Source organism: Fistularia commersonii, chromosome 25 (genome assembly GCF_037954325.1).
Source record: "Fistularia commersonii isolate RoL2024-O1a breed Wild chromosome 25, RoL_Fcom_v1.0, whole genome shotgun sequence".
In the NCBI taxonomy this organism is placed as follows: Eukaryota; Metazoa; Chordata; class Actinopteri; order Syngnathiformes; family Fistulariidae; genus Fistularia; species Fistularia commersonii.
Window position 1 is genome coordinate 5709977 of NC_141308.1, and position 24087 is coordinate 5734063.

The 24087-nt window shown below is 38.8% G+C and overlaps 3 protein-coding genes across 7 annotated transcripts; 2 read left to right on the top strand and 1 right to left on the bottom strand.

Annotated features, from left to right (window-relative positions):
- Nucleotides 1–803: 803 nt before the first annotated feature.
- LOC147218943 (RING finger protein 11-like) lies at nt 804–5148 on the top strand. Its single transcript, XM_086171970.1, has 3 exons — nt 804–1414; nt 1719–1888; nt 3412–5148. The coding sequence occupies exons 1-3, from the start codon at nt 1292–1294 to the stop codon at nt 3581–3583; spliced, it is 465 nt and encodes a 154-aa protein (XP_086028096.1). The 5' UTR covers nt 804–1291; the 3' UTR covers nt 3584–5148.
- An 847-nt stretch (nt 5149–5995) lies between these two features.
- On the bottom strand, nt 5996–11660 carry LOC147218944 (retinoid isomerohydrolase). The gene is made up of 14 exons (XM_086171963.1): nt 11521–11660; nt 11188–11270; nt 10855–11005; nt 10364–10471; nt 10067–10208; nt 9838–9985; nt 8841–8922; nt 8579–8711; nt 8359–8498; nt 8142–8271; nt 7386–7500; nt 7206–7300; nt 7008–7119; nt 5996–6441 (listed from the first exon to the last, which is right to left on the bottom strand). The coding sequence occupies exons 1-14, from the start codon at nt 11529–11531 to the stop codon at nt 6296–6298; spliced, it is 1596 nt and encodes a 531-aa protein (XP_086028089.1). The 5' UTR covers nt 11532–11660; the 3' UTR covers nt 5996–6295.
- Nucleotides 11661–16157: 4497 nt separating this feature from the next.
- On the top strand, nt 16158–23289 carry LOC147218945 (serine/arginine-rich splicing factor 11-like). 5 transcript variants are annotated; one of them, XM_086171965.1, is made up of 12 exons: nt 16158–16462; nt 17557–17690; nt 19910–20025; nt 20698–20778; nt 21174–21211; nt 21325–21458; nt 21586–21664; nt 21744–21857; nt 21933–22022; nt 22122–22205; nt 22311–22500; nt 22640–23289. In XM_086171965.1, the coding sequence occupies exons 1-12, from the start codon at nt 16341–16343 to the stop codon at nt 22820–22822; spliced, it is 1365 nt and encodes a 454-aa protein (XP_086028091.1). In that variant the 5' UTR covers nt 16158–16340; the 3' UTR covers nt 22823–23289. The 5 variants fall into 5 exon arrangements, with proteins under 5 accessions (XP_086028091.1, XP_086028094.1, XP_086028095.1 ...); XM_086171968.1 differs by having other exon boundaries at nt 22311–22417; nt 22640–22807; XM_086171969.1 differs by lacking the exon at nt 22640–23289 and adding an exon at nt 22544–22563 and having other exon boundaries at nt 22311–22417.
- Nucleotides 23290–24087: the final 798 nt, after the last annotated feature.

Genomic DNA, 24087 nt, shown 5'->3' on the forward strand with positions numbered 1-24087 from the left:
CTGTTGAAGTATTTTGAAAACTATGGAAAAAGCTCTTTTTTGTTTATTTGATTGGTTTTATTAGGTTCCTTAATTTTCTAGATCATCTTTATTCATCAAGTTCATTTAACATTTTTTTAATCAAGTAGAAAACCACCACAAGTTAAAATTATTAATCAAAGGTGAATGTTGCTTGTAAATAATTTTTGCGCACACACACACACACACACACACACACACACAAACAAAACATCTATAAATTATCAAGAAATTCACCCATAATTACAAAAAATCCCAACATTGGCCAAAAAAAGATTATCTTAGCAATCAGAGGGTAAATTGTATCTGTAATAGACTTGGATGTAAACTATCGAGTAAAATGCAGCAGTTTTACTTTAGGTACCTATAATAATAATATAAAAATGAAAACATACGAGTCACAACTCCCTGTCAGTCCTCTGCAAGCTACATGGACACAGTCATTGTTCGTTTTCTTTCTGAATCAACCTGTTTTTTATAGTCAGAGAGGCACTACATGTATCAACAAATCAACATTGGTGAACATTTGTAGAACATGCATTACACAGGATTATGGAATCTGTTTACCATTGTGATAACGTTTGCGCTTGATGACTTGACATTCGTCATGTTGAAACAAAAAGCAGTCAAGGATAACTTAAAACAGGGGAAACATACTTAACGTTCTTACACTTAGTCGTGTTAGGTCTCAGTATTTCCTTGAATGGGTGGGTCTTGACAATATGTGCATTGGAATTGTCCAATCAGCGGTCGAGATTGTACGTCATTTCCTGCCGACTGACAACATATCCTACGGTGAAAGAAAAAGCTAGCCAAACGCAAACAGTGTAATTTACTCGCGAAGTTTAAATGCTAAAATGTCATTGGCGTTGAAGTCTCAGACAGTTTAGTGTACAAGTCACTATTTCAGCTCCTTTTGTCTGTTTTTTTCAATGAATACGAAGGAATGGCAAACGATCATCAAGGAAGTCGCTCATCTGGCGCAGGAAAAGTAGCTGGCTAGACGGCTAGCCCCCGTTCGCAGGAGTCCTTTGTTTTGTATTGTAGGCGGAAGACTATAAACATGCAACTGAATTCTTTCAGACGCATGTTTAATTAGTCAAAGTTTTAAATAGATATCGGATAATCATGCTTAATGTGTCTTTGACCGCAGGCAGTTAAAAGTAGAAATTTGGTCTTTCTGTGATATCAGAAAACATAATCAGTCATCGTGGGCAAGTGTTACATTAAGAACATAGAAATTGTGAACCTGTCTGGCTAGATTTGGGCCGTTATGGGCAACTGTCTGAAGTCACCGACATCGGACGACATTTCTTTGCTCCATGAATCCCAATCGGACCGGGCGAGTTTCGGTGACGGGGCAGATCCGGACCTGGAGCCTCCCCCACCGTATCAGGTCAGGCACACGCACATAACTTCATGACAAAAGTTTATTTTTTCCTGTCGACAATAATCAAATCAACAAGAAACCCGTCACCACGCATAATACACATCTCACAATCTTCTCATACGACTTAGCTGTACATCACTAGCCTATGTTTACCTTTTTATGTACCGTCACTTATAAATGTGACGCTTTTGAACTCCAGTTGTGATGTATTGTTTGTTGAAAAAAAACTCAACGGTTTCCGTTGACAAAAGTTGCCGGATTGAGTGCCGTAAATGTTTATTTTCCTTGCTGGGTTTGTGTTTGTCATCAGGAGCAAGCTCACATGCCCATGTACCATCCCACGCCCAGTCAGGCCCGTCTGGCCACCCAGCTGACGGAGGAGGAGCAGATCCGCATAGCTCAGCGAATCGGCCTCATCCAGCACCTGCCCAAGGGCGTCTATGACGGAGGCCAAGGCGGCTCTGAGAAGAAAATCCGAGAGTAAGAACAGCTTTGGCTTTTATTTTTTCCTCTTTCCAGTGGTTATGGGGCAACACAGGAAGATCACCTGGCATTTGAGCTTGGCCTTGTATTCAGTCAAGTCAGATGTGCATCCAGGCCAAATATTTCAATAGGACAAGAGGAATTACTTTGTATGTCGCCATCAATAATGGCATACACACACACACACACACACAGACACACACACATATATATGTATATATATTCCCCAAGACTTGCAAATGAATACGTAGTTGTGTACTTTTCCATTAATATCTTCATCTGTGGGGGTTTCCCATCTCTCTGGGGGATTCCCACAGACACAAATACAAATAAATAACTAAGGTTTATTTTAGATCTGAGTATAAAATCTGTTTGACATACGTTGTATGTCCTACAAGATATTTGTTCCATAGTATCATATGATACTGGAAGTGTTCTCTATTTCTTGGAATTCAAGATGGTTTGTAAAATAGTTTATGCAGACTTTAAAACAAGATTGATTTAGTTGTCCTACTCACAATTTGCAAACATTTTTCATACCTATTCCTAGATAAGTTGTAAAACACTGTAAATTCTATCTGTCCTCAACATATGGCTCAACAACAGTTGGCATCTAGAGTTACATTATAGCCTCTTTGTATCAAATGACAGAAACCAAATTATGACGTCTCATTGGTGAAACACGCTGCTGGTGGGAGGGGGAGTGCTCCTGTAAAACTTATGGAAGGGGAAATTACGGTGCACCATAGAGAAAGCACAAGAATATGAACCACACAACTCAGAATAAATCATGATTAAATGTCTAAATATTTCAATTATTGGTAAAAAGAAAATTTAAATTAGTAAATTAGGTTGACCTTTGATAATCGGGTAAGCTCACAGAAACTGATTTTAAAATGTGATTTTTGACTAAAGCTATCATACATTCTGTTCATAGCTTAACCAAACCTTTACACTATTAGTTGCCCTGGGATGTGTTTCCAATTTTTTGTCGATGAGCCAATCTTAACTGAAAAAGCGTCTATTTGAGGATGCAAAAAATTAGCACTGAAGAATCTCATAACACTTATTTATCCTTATTTCAGAATGGACAATGCTACTTTTGTACTAATTTTACAATTTTTTTTAATACTTTTGAATTTAAGATCTTATAAATCTTATGTAAATGGGCATAATAATGGGCGATTCAAAGTTTTCAAAACGTTATAACTTTTTGGAGTGCAATGCCTGTGGTTTGCATTTGTCAATCTGGCCAATGAATGTGGAAATGTCCCTTATCAAAACCTTTGCAACAAGTGTTTTGTTTCTGGTATTGAGTATCTCTGTGCAGAATACTATAAAAAAAATCGATAATATCCTTTCTGATTTAAATTTAATTTGTTTAATATAAAAACAATGATTGCGGAAAGCGATACCTTCACATTTTGAACATTTCTGTAATGTTAATTTCATCCTGTTGGAACTGTACTCTGAAGCGTGTGACGGATTTCACAGTAACATGGAGACTCGTGTGTTTTCAGATGCGTGATCTGTATGCTGGACTTTGTATATGGGGACCCGATCCGGTTCCTTCCATGTATGCACATCTATCACATGGATTGTATAGACGACTGGCTGATGAGATCCTTCACCTGCCCTTCCTGCATGGAACCTGTGGATGCTGCTCTCCTCTCCACCTATGAGACCAACTGATTCCACCCTTTTTCTCTCCCATGTGAATATCAAACATGGCTTCTTCAAGCTCAAACCTACACACAGACCCAACAGCTGCTCTCCTCTACACTGAGAGGAGCTGAAAATGTCTTGCACTTTCAAGATGTCAAAAAAAAAAAATCACTCACCTAGCGTTGGCCTTTCATGCCCTCTGGTATGACCCGAAGCTGGTCTTAAACATCAACACACGTCAGTAAGAAACAGATTCCAAACCAACCTGCATGATTGTGTTTGTGTTGACTACGTAATGTTGTTACATGGTGAGCATGTGTGTGTGAGAGGTGTTTGATGACTGCATTTCCACTCGAGCAGGTCTCAGTGGCATTTCTTTCCATCTGACCCAATATCACGTTCATTTCCAGTTCTTTTTGATCCAAATGGACCATTGAGTTTGGTAATTACTGACCAAAACGCTAGTACCTTGTAAGAATCTCAAGTTTACTGTGGCAACTTCCTTGACACATTGATCTCCTCGTTCTTCTCCTGTTAATAATCTGTAGTGGGAATGCAAAAAGGCACTGTTGGTATTTGTTGCTAAAAACACAGTAATCCCCAGTTTATTAGAGTCACACAAAATAATGTGTGCACATGCAACAGTGAGTTACCCAAAGTACAGAGGGATATGCAATGGAGATTAATATTGTTTCTCTTGGGCCACTCGAAACATCCAGAAAACGTATGTGCATCAAAGGAAACAAAATATAACAAATTTGTTAAAGAAGCTGTCAGCCAATGTAAAGGGCTTTTGTGCATGGTTAGGCGGATCAGTCAGTCAAAAAGTTAACATGCTTGCACACTTTCATGTGATCCAGAGATTTGCACTTTACTTACAGGACAATATCTTAAAACAATATATTAATATATATACCTTATAACCTTGCACTATCAATACTTCATTCCTTTTTTGCCTAAATTGCTGAAGTTATATAGCAGACAAAGGTCTTTTCAAAGCACCCTGTACTTCTTAATTTTAAAGTAAGCCTGAAAATGTGTCTCATCAGATCTGCGGTTCAGTCACGTGAACTTCTGCTTTGTCCTGCTTGTGTGATTCTAGTGTGTTTAAGTGCTTCAGGACAGAGGCTTGCTCCCGTTTTAAGAGAGAAAATTTAGTTAAGAGTTCATTTTTCATTTTCCTTTCAAAGCCATATAAATATGTTTGGGCTTTCTTTATTATTATCAGCACATAATGGTTTCGTTTTAGACATGATGTGACCTGTTTTTGTTGCTTTTCATTCACTACAGTGGTGCCAAGTGACAGGGATTGGTTGGTGATAGTGGACTGTTACCTCTTTTTTTTGTTACATTTCTTTAAAGGCTGTTGTACGAGTGTATTGGGTGAACTATACTAGACTGGTCTTAGCATGGCGGCGCAAACCTCTGTCTAAACAATACAAGATTCAAATATTCACAAATCAGGTAACACATTTTTCATTGAGTTTTCCTCTGATATGTTTTTAAACTAATTGATTTCTTGTTATATCTTTTTCCCCTTTTTTGGTGAGGCCACTAGCCCATGTGTGGAAATAAAATAAACAAGGAAAACCCTATTGGTTTGTTTAACAGGCAGTCAACCCACATCCCCTTAAAATATCTGTGCAGTGTTGACCAGAGCAACAGGCTTGGGACACAGTGATTAGAAAACAAAAGATTAGAGAATATAAGATTGCAAAATATTTCCTTGAGCCTTTCAGTGCAATCCCAAAATCTGGCAGCACAGCTTAAACGTGACCTTCAAATCAGTGTTCTTCCAACGAATGATGTAGCAATTAAGTCCAAACCATGTTAGTGTTGCGTTGCATTAGCAGATGATGAAATCACAGTGAGCAGATCTGAGTTTAAAAATCTGAGTTTGTCTTTGACTGTCCCTGTCCACTAGAGGAATTCTCTCTGGACATAAACAAAGCCCTCTAAATATCTCCACACATCTGTCTTAGGGCATTATTTGGTTGGTACATGCCCTTTCTCCTGATTAAGCCCTGACCCAGTTAATCAGCTTTTCTCTGCTGCAAGATCTGCATGCCTTAACTTTGCAGATCAGATGCAGACAACACTGAGCACCATGGTAATGACAGGCATAGAAAAAGTTCATCTGTTCAATGCTGCTATAATGAGATTTTGTGTGGCAACGATTTGAATCTCTGCAAATATTCCAAGAATCTAGATGGATTTCTTTTCCTAATTGGATTGATTTCTCTGTGATGTCAACTTTCATGAGAACGCAGGACAAATCTTGTAGGACGTTGACATTTTCACATATTCAAAACATGTCTTCTGCCAAATGTAGAGATAAATGTTTTGTTGTATGTCCAGCGTCTGGGGCTTCTGTCCCACACAAAGATGTCTTTATATAGTTAACCACCCTGCTAACTAGTAAGCAACAAATAAACAGAGTAAAGTTCAAAAAGCAATTTTATTTCAAATGCTCATTTTTCCAACAATGAAATTTAACACTTGAACAAATGTATCGTTACTTGTGTTAAACCTACGACTGGCATTGAGAGTTTAGAGAATAGAATTTAGGCATATAAATTCATATTTTCATTTTGTTTAACAGCCCACATCAGTTTGGAATCATTTTGTCACTTGAAACTTTTTCTTGAGAAAAAGGAAATATTTTAGTTATTATTATTCCCCAGTGTGATTTTCAGTCTGAACTGGTTTACTACTGTTTTCACCCAGAGCAGTGCATCATCATGGTTTGTACATGCCATGGAAGGTGACAGGAATGGTGCACTCTACTTCTGCTCTGGCGATCTCAGACAGATCCTTGGCGTTGAGGATGAGGAGGTATCCTGGTCTCTGGGAACCCGGAGCCACTACAATGGTCAGTAACACACCTGTGGACAGCAACCATTCTACTTATAGGACTCTTTATGACATTGATGAAGGGTTTAAGATGGTAAAAATTGATCCCGAAAAACCATAAATGTTGGCATCTTATTCTGATAGTTGCGTTGGTCATGCTAAATCTGGTAACTGAGGTAATCTGATAATATTCTGTAATATCTATTACCATTATTGGAAAAAGATCATTAAAAAATTAATTAAACTGCTGACATTTTAGCTGTCCATTATAATCGTATACATTATTTTTCCCCTCAACTTAATTTGATTGAGTTACAAATCTTTTTTTTTCTGCAATTTCAACCATTGGCTTTTGAAATTATGATGAAATGTCGTGAATGAATTGGTTGCTTACTTGAGTCTCTTTAAAGATCAACAAGATATTACTTTCACCAGAAAAAAAAATCCTATAGGTTTACACAAGGTAATTGGCCTGTATTTATTTTTTATTGTTAAAAGATAATGAAAAATTAGGACATTTAATATCTTTATAAATCCATTTATATTCGTTTGCAGCATTTTAAAGCATAGATATCAGTATTTTAATGTGAAGACATACCATCATCTTCATCAATCCCATCAGGTGTCTGAACGAACAGCGGCTCTGAGGGGTAGGAGTCTGGCTCTTGCCAAACCCAGGTCTCCTTAGTTTTCACATTCAGCTTGCAGATCTATAGAGGACAAATATAAATTGATTAAAAGGGCCGCTTTCTGACATTTTTTGCCAGTAACCATTAGAAGTACTTTGATAACGTACTCTGTCTGGTATGAAATGGTTGAGACCCAGGCCATAGGCGTATGTGTAATTCTTTCCTCCATACCTCTCGTAGTTGATCTGCGGGAATTCAAACGCTACAGAGCAGCACATTGTATAATGGTGAATCCAGCAACCCTTAGTAAGTATATATAACATGGTTGAGTAAACTTGAGTGGGTACCCTGGCGTGGTCCAGAGAACAGCACCTCGGGCTCCAGCCAGATGGTCCCATCCGCATGCATCACCGCTGTGGCAGTGGTGTATGGCAGGCTGACCAGGTTCTTCCCCTGCTCCTCCTGTCACGTTCAAGGTGAGACAAAACCAAGAAACATGAGATGCGAGGAACAGACCAGATACTGAGGTCTCCTCACTTTGCTGTGAGAGCAAGTCCAAGACTTGTCTCTGTTCTTCTGTGGGTTCATGTGTCCCACTGGAGCAGGTCATATGACCATGTCAGGAATTTCAAACAGGGTGTCACTTGATTTTTTTCCCATGAAAAAAAAAACAACATTATTTTGGTGAGGGAAAAAAACAGACTTCTCAGGTAAATCATAGCGGATGGTGGCCCTCATTCATAGCTACGACTCATTCTATCATTATATGAAATATGCTTTTGATACATACAATAAACATGTAGTGTCATTAATTCTAAAAGGACTTCACAATGCACCAGGCAATATTCCACAAAATGGCTGTTGATCTTGAAATTATTAGATGATTTGCATTATTATCAGCTTCTTTCTTCCTTACTCGTTTAAACTTTTTTATACATATTCCGGGATTCCATTAATTTTATTTGTAATTGATTGTATACATTTTTGGGTAGCTGTTTAACTTCTTCCTCTGCTTCATTATGTATCCAATAAAAAAATGAGAAAAAGACAATTAGATTCATGATAGATCACAACATCTTAAATAGACAGAGTAAGGGATTTACCTTGTGGATGTCCAGCGGAATAACATATCTGCGAACTTCTGGTTGGGGCGCCATCATGGCCGCCTTCTTCACCTCCTCCCAGTTGGCTCTGAGATTGGCGAGCCACAGGTAGTTGTAAACAAATTCAAAGCTGTAAGAATTGAAAGACCAAAGGAAATAATTAACAAATCCGTTCGGGTTATCATGAGTATGAAGTCATAGTCACTAATTTAGTTACCCCTTCCAACCACACAGGTCAACCACAATAAAGCCTTGGTCCTCATAGGTGTTAATGTGGTGAAACATGCCAATGGGCGCCCCTTTGAACTTGTGGTCAATGTACTCCCCTGGACTCTTCCTGGCAATGTGGAACAAGGTCTGTAGCATATAAGAAAACAATAACATTGAGATTGATCTCGTGAGCAGATGTAAGCGTGAAAATTATGTTTATTTCTTACTCCTTGGCTCTCATTGGACTCAAAACAGTCCATGTAGTTGGACCCTCGGATGCTCCAAGCGCTCAGAAATTTCAGCAGGTTGATTTTCACAGGGGTCTCAACAAAGACAAAGTAGTTATCTGACATGCCGAAACTGGAACAGATGAGGACAAAGAAGCATACTTTCTTTTCAGTGGGCTCTATTTGATTTTTGTCACAACTGTTACAATGCAGACAAACAGGAAAAACAGACATGCACACACACACACACATTCGCACAAACCTGTGCACATAGGAGGGCTTGAACCTCTCGGCACTTGGGAACTGCACCACCACCTTGGACTTCTCAATGGGATCCGACTTGTCTAATAAAAGGTAGAAAAAGTATTGTATGATGTCTGGTACTTGATCAACCTGTATTCAAAAAATTAAAGAACAAAATTAATCTATACATTTGAGGCAGCACCTAAAACAATGTAGACACTAAGGATTGACTCTTGACATTATTTTGTTTAATTGAGATCCAGATACCTGTATCTCACTTACTTCTTCATCTCATCAATGAAAGAAACAGTTAACGGTCTTAAAAATGTTTTCACTTATTTTTATGTTTATTTCATGTAATGGAAACAATCTTGTCTTTTAGATGTTTTTTGTCAAATCCACCTAAATGGCTTTTCAGAGAGTAAAAATTCAATTTATTTTATCAAGAAAATAACTTCATACATTATTTTAGCTTGGCTAACCCCAGGCAGTGTATTACAACTGGCAAAAAACTATAATTATGTATCAAAACACCTCAAGGCATGTGTAAGGCTCAATATCTGTGATATTAATTTTTACAAATTTATTAGACTTAAAGGAGACCAGTTTCCATCCTCTGGTTTATTTGCCATTTTTCATTCTCTGTATCAGCCATTTTAGAATTGCCAGTGATCACTAACAATAACTCTGTTGGTTAAAGAAAAAAAAAATTGGAGCGTAACCATGGCAACAAAAGTGTAAATACGCTGAATCATGAAAGCAGATAGCCTGAAATCCTTACAATAAAAATTGAGCCCAAAGGATCAGCCAAAGAGACTTTATGCAAAGTTGTGAAAAGAACCTTTGGTTTTAGAGAATACTTTTTGTTACATGAGTTTGAAGCTTAAGTCAATAAAAGTGCAGATGAGGTTATTTTGATGGGAAATGAAGACAAGGTCAAAGGACAGCTACGGCTATGTGTGTGTGTGTGTGAATGTGTGTGTGTTTGTGCTGGAAAATCCAGCCCCGATGACAACCTTTCTGTGTTGGTGGGATCCTGACAATGTTGTAGGCCAGTGTTGCTCCTTTCCCCATGCAGTTTCCTATGTTATACACAGTACCATCTCTCTCAATATGGGGGTGGGCAGTCACTCCATTAATGTTGATGTAGTTGCACATATCAACCTACGTAGAAAATCAACATTTCGAGTCAAAGTCAGAAATGATGAACCACCATAAATGTTTTGTCTAATTGTAGTTTTGTACCTTCTTCAGTGTCTCAAGGGTCTCAGTGTTCACTTTAGTGATATAGTTGGTTTCAGTCACCGCATAAAAGTCTTCCCCCACAGGATAGACATTCACCAGGCAGTTGTCTGTGACCTCCACACCCTTGAAATATGAAAAAAACCTGCATAGAGAAAAAAAAAGGTTTGTAACTTAAGCAACTGAAATGTAAAGCCTGAACAGGAATAATGAACTTGTTGAGCAATGTAAGGGAGGGAGTAGAAGAAATGGCAGAAAGGTTAAGGTGGGGTAATGGAGGGATGTGTAGATGAGAAAAACCTGGAGAAGATGTTTTTGCAGGGATCAGGATAGGCAAATGTGCCAAACTCTGTGATCACCACCCGCTTTTCTGTGATGGCACGAACATAAGCATCTGTTCGGACAAACCTTAAAAGAGGAGCGAAGGCATTCTTTAGCCTTTAAAACCAAACATTTCTAACAGAAAATTTGAAATTTCTCTGGCTGTGCCTCTTGACTTTGTGCTTATCTATGATGTTCATTAAGCAATGTAAAAACAAGGAGCGTGCACTGTGTTCCACATTGGCTTGCTAGAAATGTTATTTTATTGCAGGACCAAAAAATGTCCAAAAAAATGTTTTATATAAAAGAGACTCACTGTGACATATTACATATTTCAAAAAAAGAATGAGTCTCTGCAAACTGGTTTTTGTGCAAAATGGAAGCCAACATAAAAATATAATTATTTTAGAGAGACTAATATTCAGGAATCAAAATATAACTCAACACTGGTTGTTTGCATAATATCTTACTTTCGATAGTAAGTGACCTGTCCATTCTTGAAGTCAAATTTGTGCATGAGAGCCTGTCCATCAAAGAGGTGATAGAAAGGCTCATCTCCAACCTCAAAAAGCCCAGGACCCAAACGCAGAAGACTGCCTCTCAGAAATCCAGGAATTCTGCCTGGAAAACAGTAATAACATTATACATGTGCCAAAGACTGCATATCAAATACAGTGTGCGATTCTAAGGACACATTCAGATGCCCAGTCGTGTTTTCCTTTTGCCTGAGTACGTCTCAGGAGGCTTTACATCAAAGAATCCCTCATTCGCAATGCATTTCTGTCTGAAAGTTGCCAACAAACCTGTGACTGTTGCTGGAAGAGGCTCAGCAAGCTCCTCACATGTCTCAAAAATCTTCTTATAGCCACCAGCTGGGTGTTCGAATCTGCTCCCAGTTAAACAGCAGTACCAAACATGATTGCACAACAATGAGTCACACTGTGAAATTCATCTTCAAATTAAACAACTGGTCCAATTTAAATTAATGGATAGAAGGTGGTCGTGCATTTCGTGATCAAAAAGGTCAGCATGAGGTTTTAATCACAAACAAAAAATGAAAATTAGCTGAACATTTAGTTAATTATACTACATGATACCTACTGTCACTATTTGAAATATTTGATCATATTTCTCACCTGCTAACCATGATTCCGCTTTGATGTGTTCACACACAATGCAAACTTGCGAAGTCTGAAGTAGAAGACCGATATCTCCTTCAAGATTTGGGGTATTTATTCAACTTGTCCCCCTCAGAGTCATTGCAATCTTTGTTGTGAACATTCTTCTGACCAATCAGGTTGTACCGTGAACAAGAATCCCATTGTGCCAATATCCTCAGCTGGATGACTCAATGGCCACCCCGCTGAAACCGGATTAATTCAGAAAATATTTATTGCAAAGAGCCAGAAACCGTGTTGCAACAGTGCACAAGATTAGTTTATTTCAATTGCATCGATTGTTTAGTCTTTGTTCTTTAAATTATACTTATGCTGACTCATGCACACATAGTGTAGTCACAGAATTGGCGCAATATATGGGACTTCATGCACAAGCTATGGAGCTGCTTATGGATTTAGAAAAAAAGTGACTTCAATATAAAACAACTGTTACCATTTATGGCTACAAATGTTTCAGCTATTTCATACAAATCTGTACCCCCACCCACCAACCCCATAAATTACAATGTATTCCATTTATAAATATGCTACAAATAGGACACAATACTATAAAACAACAACAAAACATTGAAATAACATTTATCGTAGAACAACAACAACAGTGTACCGCAAATGCTATTCTTAGTCGAATATACAATGACATTCCTCAGTGCTTCCTGGATGAAATATTGCCAGATCCTCTTTGGTCTGAAAAGAAAATGCTTTAATTTACTTGTGTCCGTACAACTTTAATCCAGGTGTAAGGATTATTTTCAACGTAGCCAGGAGACAAATGCTTTATTGTTTTTCCTGGGAAAAAGAACACTGAGACTTTAACTAGTAGCTGCTATGTCACAAGCATCAAGTCTTGTGATTGGCTATATTTGTCTGATTGTCAAATAACTGATTGTTTGACAAAGAAACTGCTCTCTCTTCCAAACAAAACGAGGGTGAGGGCATGCAATAAGTTGGTGCACAGCCATTCATTGGTCGATTTCTATTTTAACGGAACCCAAAGTATGTATCTGACAGTCTAAAATGAAGCAATCGAACACACTAGAATCCCCTTTTGATTCGATTTGAAAGCCTTGGAATAACGCTATCTCAAAGTGCAACAACAGTGTCCACCTGTGGAAGGAGATTGCTTAGTTATTAAGAAAATGTGGAGATATAGAAGAAGATATGGGGATGAGGTATGGAAGAAATAGGGACAAGTGAACACAGTTGCTCTTCATACACATTTATTTTTGACCTTTTAATTGATTCTTGACCCTTGAAAGCAAAAGCTGACAAAGTAATCAATATTCAAGGACATCTGCATGACCTCGCCGTAATCAGCGGTTGGAGTTTGTTTGGTTGTCATGGAAATGATGACATCTTTCTCCTGATCCACATGTCCACCTAACCCATCGAATAGATCAGTTTCCATGGCAACTGAGAGAACTCCAACCCCAGTTAAAGGACATGACGAGACATAACGAGAAGAGCAGGGAAGTTTGCTGATAACACTTGAATGTATTATATAGTAAATTGTTCACATCAGCTTTGGACAGGGATGGAACATTTCAAAAATTGGCCTCTTTACATTTTTTATGTTAAGTCCACCAACCGTGTAAAACATCATCTAGATGGTATGATTCAACCAATATACTGTATACCTAATATGTAAAACAGTAACATTTCTTTATCGCTTGGACCCTGGATGGCTTGCCTATGTTAATGAAATAAGCTAATAAAAAACACAGATAATTAGATGGATAGATCAAACTACATAGAGAACATTTAACCTGTTCTTGTGATTCTAGTCAATGCAAAACACAAAGATAAGCCAACAGACAGCAAACATTCCATACCCAGGAGCATGTCAGACCATATGTAGGTTTTCACTAAAGAGCTGTGGGGACCAGGGGTCAGTGGGTTTAGTGTGTCACGCTGTGATATGCTCCAAATTTGCATGCCAAATGGGGCATTTGTTAAGCCAGATGAGACATTACAAAAAAAGATCAGTCGCGTTAAACCCATTGTGTAGGTTGACGAGGACTGCTGCATTCATTTAGATTCCAGTTCATAGTATACCTGACCAGGTCATGTTGTTCTCTCAAACTCCACAAACTGTTTTTTCTGTATTAAACTGCAAAGTAACACACTGAATGAAGTATCAGGATTCGGATTCTATGTAAATAGAAACGCCGCAGATTTCAGGCTGATGCTTAGAGAGCAGTTCACCCAAAGGCTGTATCTTTTAGAACATGTGTAGCAGCATTCAGTTAAACAAATTACACTGTATTTTACATTCAGAAATAAGGTACGGTTTAACAGGCATCGGGGCAAGTCAAGTTGTGGATTGCCTGCACAACAAACTGCACAGCAAAGGAAAAACTTTACAGCAATGAAGGAATGGTTTTATCTCAGATTCAAGAGGCTGGAGATGGAAGGCTTGGAGTGACAGTAATGCTTTGAACAGAATAAATCTAGGAGACACAAACCTAATTTAATAGATTGTTCTCTTCTGTAATTGTAACTTCTGATGGCTGCAAATATATAACAATAGAAAAACTGTGAAATTGAATGGTCTGACAAGGTCTTTAACAACAAATTCTTCTTCTTTCGGCTTTTCCCTTCAGGGGTCGCTACAGAGAATCAACTTTCTCCACCTAACCCTATTCTCTGTATCCTCCTCTCACACCAACAGCCTTCATATCCTCTCTCACTACGTCCATAAATCTTCTCTTTGGTCTTCCTCAAGACCTCCTGCCTGGCAGCTCCAATTCCAGCATCCGTCTACCAATATACTCACTTTCCCTCCTTTGCACACGACCTAACCATCTCAGTCTGGCTTCTCTGACCTTCTCTCTAAACATGGGCTGTTCCTCTGATAGACCCATTCCTGCTCCTATCCATCTTCGTCACTCCCAAAGAGAACCTCAACATCTTCATCTCTGCAACCTCTAGTTCTGCCTCCTGTCTTTTTGTCATTGTAACTGTTTCTAGACCATACATCATCACTGTCTTGTTCACCTTTCCTTTCATTCTGGCCGATAGTCTTCAGTCACATAGTACTCCTGACACTTTTCTCCACCCATTCCAACCTCCCTGAACCCGTCTCTTCACCTCTTTTCCACAATCTCCATTGCTCTGGACTGTTGACCCCAAGTTCCTGAAATCCTCCAACTTCTTAAACTCCACTCCCTGCAGTCTCACTGTTCCACCTGAGTTCCTCTCATTCACACACATATACTCTGTCTTGCTGTGACTAACTTTCATTCTTCTCCTTTCCAGACCATTCCTCCACCTCTCAAGATTTTCTTCTACCTGTTTTCTGCTCTCACTACAGATAACAATGTCTAACATACTTCTCTGCCGCTCCAGACTTCCTCATACAATACCAGACCTCCTCTCTTGGCATCCTGTCATATGCTTTTTCTTCTTTTTCTCAACTCCTCCCTGAAAACCATACAACACTCCTCCCTTTTCAGCTTCCACATCTTTGTCCTCTTCTCTGTCTTTGTCCTTTTGATCTTCCTTGTCCCCAGAGCAATCTTACAAACCACAATCTTATGCTATCTGGCTGCACTCTCGACTACAACTACTTTGCAGTCACTGTTCTCTTTCAGGTTAATTTGTCCATACAAGATGTAATCTACCTGCGTGCTTCTAACTCCGCTCTTATAAGTCACCCTATGTTCCAGCCATTTCCATCCTCTTTTCAGAATCTACCACCATCTGTCTCTGTGTTCGTATCCTGTATATCAAATCTGCCCACCACTTCTTCATCCCCTCTATTGCCTTCACCAAAATGCCCATTGAAGTTTGCACCAATTACCACTCTCTCATATCTGGGGATATTCTGCATCACTCCATCTAATTTGTTCCAGAACTTCTCTTCTAATTCACATCCCACCTGCGGGGCATAGTCACAAACAACATTGAGCATCACACCTTCGATTTCCAGTTTCAGACTCATAAGTCTATCTGACATTCTTTTCATTCTCCTCCAGAACATTCCTAACAAACTCCTTCCTCAAGATAACTCCTACTCCATTTCTCTTCTTGTCAGTACTATGATAGTACAACTTAAAGCATGCTCCTAAGCTTCTAGCCTTACAATCTTTCCACCTGGTCTCCTGGACACACAGTATATCCACCTTCCTTCACTGCAACATGTCGACTAACTCTCTACCATTTTCTGTCATAGTCCCGAAATTCAAAGTCCCTGTTTTCAGTTCCAGCCTCTTTCCTTTCCTCTTCTCTCTCTGCTTCCGATGACCTACAGCGTAGGTCACCAATGGTGGTCGTTGTTAGCCATTCCTCGACCGATCCGGTATGATCTGGTTATTATCGTTGATTTGCATGTTTGGTTTTGGCCAAAAAAAAAAACAAAGGTCTTTCACAAAAAATACAAACGTTCATTCTTGATGTCAAAATACAACCGGATTTAATACATTGACTTGGAAAACCTCCCAACAACTGTCACTGGATATTGACTTTTAAATATCATTCAGTAGGTACAAAAACGATGGCTAAGACGAGGAGAATACATTTGACCGCTTGATGGCAATAGTGCTTCAAATGATCGGGAATTGAAATCAAAAGAAGAAGAGTAAAGACCCACACGCATGCGCACAACTTTGGGGGATTTACCAAGATGGCGTTGAGGCTGTAGTCGGCTGTAGCCGTTAGTTAGCATCCAGCCAGCTAATTACTCCCAAAATAAGCAGATTAAATATCCAGCAAACAACTCTTAGAAAAAAAAGGCGGTTAACTTAAAAGTATTTCTTCGGTTTGGTTTGGTTGAAAACATGAGTTATACCACGAAGGTCGTCCAGGTGACGAATGTGTCGCCAAGCACAACATCGGAGCAGATGAGGACTCTTTTTGGATTTCTGGGAACGATCGAAGAATTGAAGCTATTTCCACCGGAGTGAGTTTCAGAATTGTAGTTGTCGTTACTACCTTTTTGCAACTTCATCTACGGAAAAAGGCATTGGCCACCATACCGCGTGGTTTGGTTTTTCTGCTTAAGTGCGACGGAAGCGTGACGCTAGGCCTCAAGTTCTATTCGCTATTTATGCTAACTTGTACGATTGAAAAAAGATGATTTCAGCGATGCTTGTAACTGATCCCAGAAACCCGAAATGTGTTTCACATAATACCAAGGCAAGCCTGAAGCGCCATGTAATTGTAAAGTATTCTGGGCATTCAATTTTAATGCCGTTTTTAACGTTAACTTGGTCTTCCGCCATTATATCGTTGAGCGTCCCTAGTGCGTTCTTACTATGACGTCACGGTCCACCCGCCTCTCCCTTTCAATACGGTGCCCCCCCCACACACACACACACACATACACACACACACACACACTAAGCATCGCCTTCTGTGACGTTTCGTATATTACAGTGGATAACGCAATAAAACCCATAGTGAAGCTGATTGTTTGATTGATACATTATTCGACCGTTATCTGTTGTGAAACGTGTGTGTCGAGCTATGGTTTAGCTTCCATGCGTACGCAGAAAATGAAACGGTGTTGAAGTTTGCTACGGTGGAAAGAATACCCTACATGTGTCCCAAGTTGTAAAGAAGAAGTCGTTATTCGTCTAAAAAAATGTCTCGGTTAGAAGATCAATGATCGTTCACTAATTCTGCTTCGTTGGAAATGGAATCAGAACATGTTTGTCAGATTTGCTCAAGTGTGTAATTTACTGCTCATTGTAATTTATTCTGGTAATCTCACTTTATGATTTTCTGATTCTCTTAAAAAAATCATTTTGTGCAGTGTTGCTATGGTATGAAAGCTTTGTGGGCTTCAGTTTTGCCACACTCATGGCATAGGCCAGATGGAGGCTTGAATTATGGTTGAACAAAGGAGAACAGTGTTTCAGGTTGTTATGACTATGTAGATCTTTTATAATGCTTTTACAACAAGATTTGGTCCTATTAGATTCCTGTTGCACAAGATTAAGAAAAACATTAAAAATCTCAATATTTAATCAAACCTTTTTGTGTTCTTTCCAGTGACTCTCCTATGCCAGTGACATCGCGGGTGTGCTTTGTGAAGTTCCAGGAACCCGAATCTGTTGGAGTGTCTCAACATCTGACAAACACTGTATTTGTGGACAGAGCATTGATCGTAGTTCCGTTTGCTGAAGGTTTGTCTCCCAATTGTCTCCATGTACGACCCTGTTGATTAAATGGCAAAACTCTGTGTAAAAGGGTTGAAGAGATTTTATCTGGTTATGTGTGTATTGCAAAGAGCATTCCACGTTAGTGAATTATGTGAGTTTTGCTCACTCTTTTCCTCTCTCTGCCATTGCCAGCATTTCACAGTGGAAGTATGGAAAGCAGATGAGTTATTTCAAAGCATTAGTATAGTTTTAAAGGTACTATAATTTTGCAGTGTGATTATCCCGCTATATTAAATTTCAGTAATAAGGGGGGAAAGTCTAGCTTTAGGCTGGGGGTCCTTACTTTAAACAGTCGTTTTTTTTTTTTTGTAATTAGAGTGATGAACAAAAATCTGCTTTACAGACTATTTGAATGTTGAACATTCCAAGACTCTGGGCACTTCAGACCAGAGTACTGAGGTGAAATGTTATTAACACTTTTTTTTCCCATATTGGACTATCCTCTGTTAAACTTTTCTCTGTTATTTGTGTATGTGTGTTGCGTGTGTGTGTGTGTGTGTGTGCGCACGCGTGTGAGTATGTGCGTGTGTGGTTTTTGTAGCAAAGAAGGCAAAAGCAGCCCCATCGTTGATGGCTGAAAGTGGTCCTCTGCCTGCCAACAGAGGATTGTAGACATTTGCAAAGACCAGGACACATTCAAGCCCCATCCCTCTCTTTCATGTCCCCTTCTCTCTTGTCTTGTTTTTCCTTATTTTTTCTTTATCTTGGGTTCATGGTTGAGTTCAGCTAATGACATGTTGCACTCATAATTTGTAATAATGTTCATCCAGCACTATTTTGGAAACTGTTATTTAACACTCTGAATGGCTGTTGTTTCTCAGGGACAGGCACCATGTTTTTTTCCCTCAGAGACCAAAACCACCAATGACCTATAGTTGTAGATTTTTGGCTAAAACAATTAATATGATAATTTCAGTCTGCTCTCATCAGTAAATACTAGAGCACAGTTTTTTTTTTCACTACAAAGACTGAAGTTCATCGTCAACAAATGTAAATATGATAATGTTTTGGGTAATGTTTGTTAAAATATTGAGGAGTCAAATGTTGGAAATCACTTACAGATACCAATATGAGGGACATGGTTTTGGTCATCTAACAGCATTAGCTAAGAATAAGATATAAATAAAATATCACTTGTCTCATCAAATTCAAATGTGTTAAATGCACAAACACTCATGCATGTTGTATGTTTGCCTGGGAAAACTTAAAATTACTTTGGGGGAAGAATAAGGGGATCCTATTGTCATACATCTTATGTTGTCCAAGATAACCTCCCGACATGACACACTGTTGGTACAATATAATCTTTAACGGTGGTTTTCTTTTGTTGTTGTGTTTTACAGTTCTTTTTCCTGGCTCAGCCAGCCCTGTAAACCAGGCGTCGCTGAAATATCATCCAACTGTTTTGTCTCCTCCAGCAGTTTCTCTCTTTGTTGTTAATTTTTTTTTTTATATGTTGTCTTTGATGTGTCCAATTCTGGTATCGCCTTGTTTTGTTGGCTGCAGTACTACTGTATGACTAAGAGGTGGTTTTTTGATATTCTACAAAAAAATTAACAATTATTTCTGTGAAAAAAAATCCCAGGTATATTGCAATTTGAGAAGATAATACATTTTTTTGAATTGACACTGTTGGTAAAGATGAATGAAACCACTCATTCTATGTGTGATTTTGATTAATTGATGCAGTGACAGGTAAGGACACTGGATTAATGATGTACAAGAGACACACTACCAACTTTGAATCTGCTATTGTGATTAACTTTTTCCAACTGTGTGTTTTTGGTAAGTAAACACTGAGTTTTTGACAAATCCCTTAATTTCTCTTTGTTGTGTGTATCTCGATTTTTCTCTGTGCTTTTAGTAGCGAAGCCGGCAACGTGTTTCAGTAAACGTCTATATGAAAATTGAGGGCACACCCAATTGGAGAAGCAGCCTGGCTTGCTAGCGTTTGGTTCATGACTTAGAAAACACATTCAGGTGATATATTCTTGGCAGTGTTCATTGGCGTAGTGTGATTTATTCCAGCAACAGTTATGTCACTGCAGTGATTATTTTGAAATAAGGGAGGTCCTCAAGGTAACCAATCTGAATCTAATTTTCAGTGTGCAGATTTTTTTCTTTTGAAAGAACGTGTTGTATTTTTTTTTGATGACTCCTAATGCCTGTTTATTTTCCTCTAGGTTCTATCCCAGATGAGGCTAAAGCTTTGTCACTGTTGGCGCCAGCAAATGCTGTTGCAGGAATTCTGCCTGGAGGAGGCCTTCTCCCAACTCCCAATCCCATCCCCAATCCACCTGTAAGACCAGCTGTTTAGCGTCCTTACTATGTAATATATATATATTTTACAATGGGATTAGGGGATTACAGTGAAGAGCAAGTGGGAAGCACATAACTTTTTACACTTACTGTTTTTATCAGATTAAGTTAGAAATCCCGTTTCCTCTTCTGTTGGTTTCAATCATTATATGGTTATTATATCAACCATATAATAAATGTAAATTATTGTAGGGTTTTAATTATTATCATATGTAATAATTATTACATATAATTAAGAACCTCAATTCATTATATATTTAAACAACATTTATATATTTAAACATTTATAAATTCTTATTTATGCAAAACAACATTTATATATTTAAACAACATTTTGGAGGGATGCAACTTTGGCAGTTGCCGAGGCAAGAACTGGGGTTTGGAAAAAGTCGGGCTCAAATTGAATTGAATAGAAGTTTATCATTCCCGAAGGAAATTCTTTTGCCGGGAGGCTCCAACATACATTCATTCGAGCTATAAGTAAATTTTGGTCCTCCATCAAGCAACTCAGCTTGCTAGCGTGCTATGGGGTTACCCATAGCACTTCGGGCATCATTCATTATACTTGTTGTGTATACCTGTTTGTTTATTTGAGTAACGGAAGTGATAAGGGAGAAGCATCGTAACAGGCATATGTTCTCTGTTTGCATAGATTGGCGCGAACCCCTTCGGTGGTCTTAACATGGACGCCATGGCTGCATTTGGATTTCCGGGTCCCAACATGAATCCCCAGGTGACATTTCCCCTCAACTGATCAGTGATTTGAGTTGGGTGTTTTATCCCTGCAGACCACCTAATATTGGCATTTTCAAACCCATATTATGCACAGCGTCTGTGATACATACAGCATTCTGTCATCCATCCAAATCTCACCTGGCATAATAAATAGTAGAGATGGATTCAAAAATCACCTATACTTGTAAAAAAAAAAAAAACACAAGCATAACTCCAGCAGTGCAAAATGGTGCCCAGATTTCCCTTTGTGTACAAATTGTGGCATATAACATAGTCCTCCCTCCACTGATAATTGTTGCATCTATAACTCAATAGATGGAGTAGTGTTTGATTAAATTATGTGTTGGTGCTAATTCAAGTATGTAGAATAAAGCATACCTTGTATACTCACAGGCAGCCGATCAGCTGTTGAAGCTCATGACGGATCCAAAGTAAGTGAGCATAAAACAGATTATCCTGAAAATGAAAATAAAGTTTAGTTTCTGATAAAGAAATTTATATTTTTTAATATTGACAGTCCAATTATTATTTTTTTCTCTTTCAGACTGAATCCCTTGGCTGCTGGCTTAAACCTCAGTGCCGGCCTGAAGGCTGACGCAGCTAATAAAGAAATGGAAGAAGCCATGAAGCGAGTCAGAGAGGCCCAGTCACTCATATCTGCTGCTATAGAACCCGGAAGTAAGTTTCTAAACATGCAGTTTGCAACTTCTCTTTTCTTTTTGCACTGTCGTATACAGCTTTGGCATGTAAGGTCATATGTTCCAAAGTGAAACTTCTAAAAAATTATTTTTTTCTCCCTCTGTAGACAAGGAGAGCAAGAAAAAACGTTCTCGTACTCGGTCCAGATCAAGAAGAAGACGGTCCAGATCACGCTCCAGACACAGGTTATGATTAATGAAAATATTTAAATGGACCCTTTTTTGTTTGTCAAGAAGAAAAATTTGCCTTAATGATTTATTTCAGGAGAAGCAGATCAAGGAGGCGATCGGCCTCTAGAAGTAGGAGGCGCTCCAAAAGCCCACGTAGGAGGAGGACCGATTCGAGAGACCGAAACAGGCGATCTAGGACTAGATCCAGGTGAGCTTGCCATCAAATCTGCATTATAGAATGGTACCTTGTTTGAGAAATCCTAAACATAGAATTCATTCACAGAGAAAGGAAAAAAGACGACACTGGGAGAAAAAGATCAAAAACCCCCCCCAAAAGCTACAGTACAGCTCGGCGGTCGCGCAGCATGAGCCGGTAAGTACAGCTACTGGGGTCTTGTGCTCAGGTGTAACTTAAATGTGTACCCTCTTTCCCTTTTCAGGCTGAAGTATAATCTTATTTTGTGGCACACAGGAGACGTAGGAGAAGTCGCAGTAACACCAGATCACCCAAAAAGTCTCCTAAAAGAAGAAGCTCCAGGACTCCTTCACCTCGAAGGTCAGTTTGTTGAGGTGTAATTTTTGCGGCACATGAAATGTTTGAAAAGTAGACTTTTGCTTTCAGAAAATGAAGTCATTTTTTTCCCCTTTGTACCCTGCATAGACACAAGAAAGAGAAGAAAAGAGACAAAGAAAGGGACAGGGAGCGCAGAAGTGACAAAGAGCGTGGCCGTGATGAACGGGAACGATCAAGCAGCAAGAAAAAGCGCAGTAAGGATAAAGAACGGGAGCGGGAACGGGAACGGGAGCGGGAGCGGGACAGGAAATCAGACGGAGAGAAAGGAGATGTAAAGGTTGGCATTTTATGCAGTTAATGCCCCACTTTGTTTACTGCAGTTTGAGCCCTGCCCTGGGCTTTGAGGAGTCTGATGTGAAGCTGGCCGGTGATCTCTGCGCTGTTTAAAATGTTGCACCACTGCATCCTTGTCACAGATCACCAGGGATTACGATGAAGAGGAACAAGGCTACGACAGTGAGAAGGACAGAAAAGATTCTGATGACTCGGCTTTGTCCCCTCAGTCTCATGAAGGTAACGGCAACGCGCGACCCTCTAAGCAGGCCAAAGTAAATGGTGCTGACGACCATCACGAAGAGGACATGGATGTCAGTGACTGAGCGCACCGTCCTGCTTTTTGTTTCAAAGAAGTCTGTCCAAATTTCTGCCCCAGTTTTTGTTGTGCTCATGATCCAATTTGTCTACCAGGCTATTTCAAAAAAATGTGAAGTGTGCTTTGATATGTTTTGGATATTTTTTTTTCCTCAGTCTTCGTCATTTGCTATCTTTCCACACAGGGTAGTCAAGACACGTCTGTGTAGATCTTTCCTAATTGCATTGTATTTCTTTTTTTGTCACATTGTGGGAAAGTATGTTTGTTCCTTGCCTCTACAAGTGTAATCAATTGAAACTGGAAGTAGACAGCGTGTGTCGTCAGGTCTGTCACTTCTTGGCATACTGTCTTTTTACATTTGGTTGTATTGTGATGAGTTGCTCAGGCCTTTGATCAGTTACCCCCTTGTTATTTGAGAGTGTTCATTTTATCAAGGATTTCTTTTATAAAATAAAACCTTTTTGGTACAACAAAGTAGTTGTCTATGAATTGATCAACATGTTTGAACAATGCAGCAAAGCATCTCAACCACCATCATTGCTATAAGTGATGGGAACATACATTTTAAGGAGTTTTTTGATTGGTAGTTAATTTCTAATTCGTAGGTTATTCAAACTAAGGAAAGGTTGGACAGAAACAAAAGCTACATTATAAAATGTCTTAATGCTAGAAAAATTGCAAAATTAAACTGAGATCTATCCCTTTTATTCTGTCAACACAATTTGGTCTTGTTTCAAACCATGCCTACCTTTTTTGTGCAGAAAATATTACTGTACTACCCAGGCCCTGTTGTAAAGTTAAACATTTCCTGTTTTGCTGCATGGTTGTATGAAACATGGACATTGTAAACCTTTTAAAACAAACATTAGGAGACTGTTTTTACTTGAAGAATTCTAGTACTTCTTATACAATTGTGTCTCATAACATGGGCAATGAATATATTGTAGAAAGAATTTGAATTACACAAAAACAATTGGAACATGATGCTGGTGCTTTATTTAAAGGGATGTGAAGTAGGTATGGTTGGAGTACATTAGCTGAAGCAAGAGAAAACTCAACCAGTTAGGCTGTTTGCCCTTTGGACAGTTTTGTGATATTTAGCAATATCAACTTCACAGCTTATTTTACTCTCCTTGGTTAAAAAAAAGGAGAAAGAAATTATACACATATTAAGGAGATTTTATGAGCACTAAAAGGTGTTTCAAAGTGTTCCGCTCTTAAGATCTTTCTTAAATCTAAATATCAAACATGTCTGCAGGTAATCTAACAAAT